At 27.0% G+C, this 4,375-nt stretch overlaps 1 protein-coding gene across 1 annotated transcript in view; it reads right to left on the bottom strand.

Moving 5' to 3' along the window:
* Nucleotides 1-3,543, bottom strand: part of LOC108688980 — a 9,692-nt gene extending 6,149 nt beyond the window's left edge. The window contains exons 1-4 of the mRNA XM_018195555.1: nucleotides 3,244-3,543; nucleotides 2,749-3,158; nucleotides 2,488-2,587; nucleotides 622-780 (exon numbers count right to left, since the gene is read on the bottom strand). Coding sequence (XP_018051044.1) covers nucleotides 622-780; nucleotides 2,488-2,587; nucleotides 2,749-3,158; nucleotides 3,244-3,543 — 969 coding nt within the window. The remainder of the gene's footprint in view (nucleotides 1-621; nucleotides 781-2,487; nucleotides 2,588-2,748; nucleotides 3,159-3,243) is intronic.
* Between the last annotated feature and the right edge of the window lie 832 nt (nucleotides 3,544-4,375).

Raw genomic sequence — 4,375 nt, forward strand, 5'->3', positions numbered from 1 at the left:
TTTATGAAGAAGCACTATATGGTTTCAGTCGAAATGATGTAATGGATGTTCGTTTTCAGTTTCGGTAAAAGTTTCGGTTGGACTCTAATTATAAGATAGAAATATAACGATAATTTTTATTAACGATAATTTTTTAATTATTAATTTTACTATGTAATAATTATAATATTTAACCCTCTTATCAATACTCAAATTTCCCTCTTTAATTTTTATAAAAATTTTATATAATTTTTATAAAAAATTATAATTCAAATCTATATAAAATGATCTAAATAATGAGAATCTTGCCGGGCTAAGATATATTTTGTCGGGAAATTAAAAAAATTTTTAATTAAAACCTCAAAAAGAGATACCCGGGTAAGAGGATTAAATAAAGTAAAATAAATTCCATTTTTGCTAAATTATTTTGTTAAATTAGAGATTTTATGTCATAAATATTTTATATATTTATATATTTTTTTATGTTTCTTATATTTGTTTTTCTCTATTTTTGAGAATTAAAGGAAAAAAGAAGAAAATAAAAAATCTTTTCTAATTATAATTCCAAATAATTATAGCTAATTAGATGAATAATACACTATCGATAAATTTTAATAATTTTTTAAAATCACTCCATCTTACCGATGCATAATATCGTAAGGACAACGAGGGCAAACCGCATGGTAATGTAACTAGTATTGGCTTTTGACTTCTCAGTATAACCATTTGTAAGTTTTTTCTAAGATATTCAGATTTAGCATACCAATCTGTTTCAAAAGCTGCTTGTGCTACGTTTGTACTCTGTGAAATTTGTCCATACAATTAATAAAATATAAATTATGTATAAATGTAATTATGTTATTCTTTATAAATAATTTACTTACTACATGAATTAAATGTTCCGCTGGCCAGGCATACATAAATACTTCTAATAATGCACAGCTTGATAAAAGAACACACTGAATCTTCAAAGATAATGGTACCTTCTATTTCAACAGATATGAACCGCTACCATTAGGAGAAATGTTAATAATATGATACTAATTTTTAAGAATATTAATACGTTTGTGTTAAAACGTAGAAAATAGTTTATTGTATAATATATTCTCTTGCAAATTTATTAATGCAAATATTAATATTATTATATTTTGTGAGTTTTATATTTAAAACATTATCACAAAAAACATTTATTTATATATAAAAAATGATGTGTGAAATATCATGTGTATTTCTAAATTGTTGGGTGTATACATATATTGAAATAAATTTGAATAAAAAATATTTTAATTAATGTTATATTTACGATAATAATAATGTTGTAACAATATAATGATGTTCTTAATACATTCTTATCATTTTCTATGATTTAATGGGGTTTTTCAAGACCTAGGCGAATTTTAAATTATTCTGTCTCAAATTCGATTTCTGCGAACTTAGTACTGACTTTAAGAAAAAAATTTTGTTTAATACGCATTAAACCAAGCTCGATTTGCACTACTTTCCTTTTCATTTGTATCTTGAGAGATTTAACTATAAAGGATTGAAAAAATGCCAGCATCTCACTTTAAGATATTTAAAATCTATAAACAGATGCTGTTTCGGGATTGTTTGTATTTGTATTACCATCGATTTCGTTTGTACTTAAGAAAGTGATTGTAGCGAATTTTCAAACCAGGGATGAAAGTCTCATATTCGTTTGATTATGTTTCTGTTTTTAAGATTGAAATAGATTTCGATATTCACAGAACTGGATAAGTATTTTTAAAAAATCACAAAAAAATAGTTAAACACTAAGATCAGCTTTAACCGAAAACAGATCTATTTCTTTTATGGAGATCCTGAAATCCGAATTTGACAAGATTATTTTACAAATAAAATGTGCCACGTCGACATATATTTATCACTATTACATCAATATCTCATGCACACAAGAAAAAAAAAGTAATTACGAAACAAAAATTATTGTGTTTACTCGGTAATACAGACGACTTTAGGATCCTCTTAATTGAAAAAAATATAATATCATGCGTTATCACCGGACGGAAGTACAAACGGATACAAACGATCCAAAAACAGCATCTATTTATAGATTTAAAATATTATATCTCAATATGGAGTGCTGGTATTTTTTTCAATCTTTTATACTTTTCAATCTCTTGAGGTACAAATGAAAAGGAAGGTGGTACAAACGGGTACAAACCGAGTTTAATTTAATGCGTATTAAAAAAAATTTTTTCTTAAAGTCGGGTTCTAGATTCACAGAGGTCCAAATTCGAACATATAAAAAAAGTGAAAATCGTTTCGAGTCATGTCATTGTAAAATTGTTCTTGAATGTTGAAAAAAGGTACCAGAATTTTTTTAGATTTTTTTTAGAACTTAAAAATTTTTTGAAAGACACAATCAGGCACTGATGACCTGAACTAGGAAACAGTAAAAATAAAAACGTTGGACCATGGGAGGGTTAATTAGGTATACAGTATGCTATAATTGCATTGAATTATACTTACTGCAATAAAAACAAGGCCAAATGTTATTAATGCTACAGTAGTGAAAAGTACAGTTACCATTGCAAAGGGTCGAACTGTAAGGGTTACATCTTCTGCATATCTAAAAATCATTTGAAATATTTTGTCTCATATAAGGGATGATAATATAATATCTATTTAAATAGATAATTTTAATTTTTAACAGTTAAATATATGCAACAAAATTTTAATGTTTCACACATGCAATAAAATTTTCATTTTACATCCTTTAAAAAGTCATACTTGATTAATTTTTGATGCTTTTCGATACATTTCGCGAGATTATAGATATTCGTAATTGTTCGGAATTCTTCAGTCAACAATTTAAATCTCGCTGAAGTCAACCAGAGCAAAAGCGCCATGAAAGCGTTAACACATAAATGTGCAGATATGAACAGACCAACTATAATCTGATGGATATATGTAATAGCTCTTAATGGTTGATGAGACGCATCAAATGGAAATTCAGCAGCTGTTGGAAGCGGCTGATCTAGCATGACAGGTCCGATGAAAAGGCCGAAGAGACTCATGTAGAATAAACTTATGCAAAAACCATAAAAATTGGAATACTTATTAACATACTCCCGCTGAATAATCGTTTCCTCGTGAGGCTTGATCAATGCGCAAAAATTTTCCATTTCGAGAGTAACGAACTACAATTAATTAAAATTATATTATTCCGATTCATAATACGTGAGAAGAAAATTTTATTTTTTAGAAGCAGAATATATTAAATACTTGTAATCGTTGATAAATAATTAGGTGACATAGAATGTTGCCAATAACGTGGCTAAGCGTGACCAAAGAGAACAATGATCTCATAAAACTATCAAGATTATTAGTATTTTTATTCTTCACAAGACCATATATTACCGACGCTATTATGCCTGCAGTCATTAATATACAGATATATTGATATAACTTCACGCACAAAATTTTGCATTTAGAAGTGCCTAATGGTAGTGGCCAAAACCATATAACAAACAGACTCAACTTCATGATGGCAATCGTTTTCTTTAGCGTTACTCTCTCTTGCATGACTACGTTTTAAATTACGTACAATTGTAATTCTGTGAAAAGTTTTACTTAAGAAACTATATACTGTCTTGAAAATCTTTTCTTTACATCAAATACACACTATTTCAATAATATTCTTACAAAATGTACGCTAAGTGAAAGCGCGGAAAAACCGATGTCAAAATGTATTGCATTATTTATTACTTTTTAATGTAAAAAGAGTATGCGTGCATATGAAAACAAGTAATGTAAGATTTTATTACAGTTCTACTGAAATATAAAAATATCGATTGAAAAAAAATTACAAAATGGATGCAACATGAGGCACGCATGCATTCTTCTCTGCGTATTCTTTGAAAACGTTAAGTGGCAGAAAATAATTTATTAGTTATGCAGAACTTGAAATGTGAGTTGTGGTATTACGTAGCAGTTGTTTCCCGCACTGTTGAAACATTGATGAATCTTCTAACGTACCTTAATTGAGACATGGGTGAAATGAGTGAAAAGTGAAAAAGAAATTCTCTTATATTCGCGGACTAGTGAAGTCTATAAACTTATAAAATTGTTTCTCAAGCAGATAATTTAGTCTATTCTTAGCTATTAGTTTCAGTTTTCCTAAGTTAAAATAGTTTTTAAATTTATTATTTTTTCTTAACTTAATATTTTTATTATTGTATATAATTACATAAATTATAAAAATAAGTAAAGTAATACAAATTTTGCAATTCAATAGAATAATACATTTTTAAAAACTTTATAATTTTGCATATATAATTCGTTATTTAAATATATTCACATTTCAGCAAGAATTTTTAACAATAAATAAGTAAACTATAAATTGACTAGATAAATT

This window comes from Atta colombica, unplaced genomic scaffold (genome assembly GCF_001594045.1).
Source record: "Atta colombica isolate Treedump-2 unplaced genomic scaffold, Acol1.0 scaffold252, whole genome shotgun sequence".
Taxonomy (NCBI): domain Eukaryota; kingdom Metazoa; phylum Arthropoda; class Insecta; order Hymenoptera; family Formicidae; genus Atta; species Atta colombica.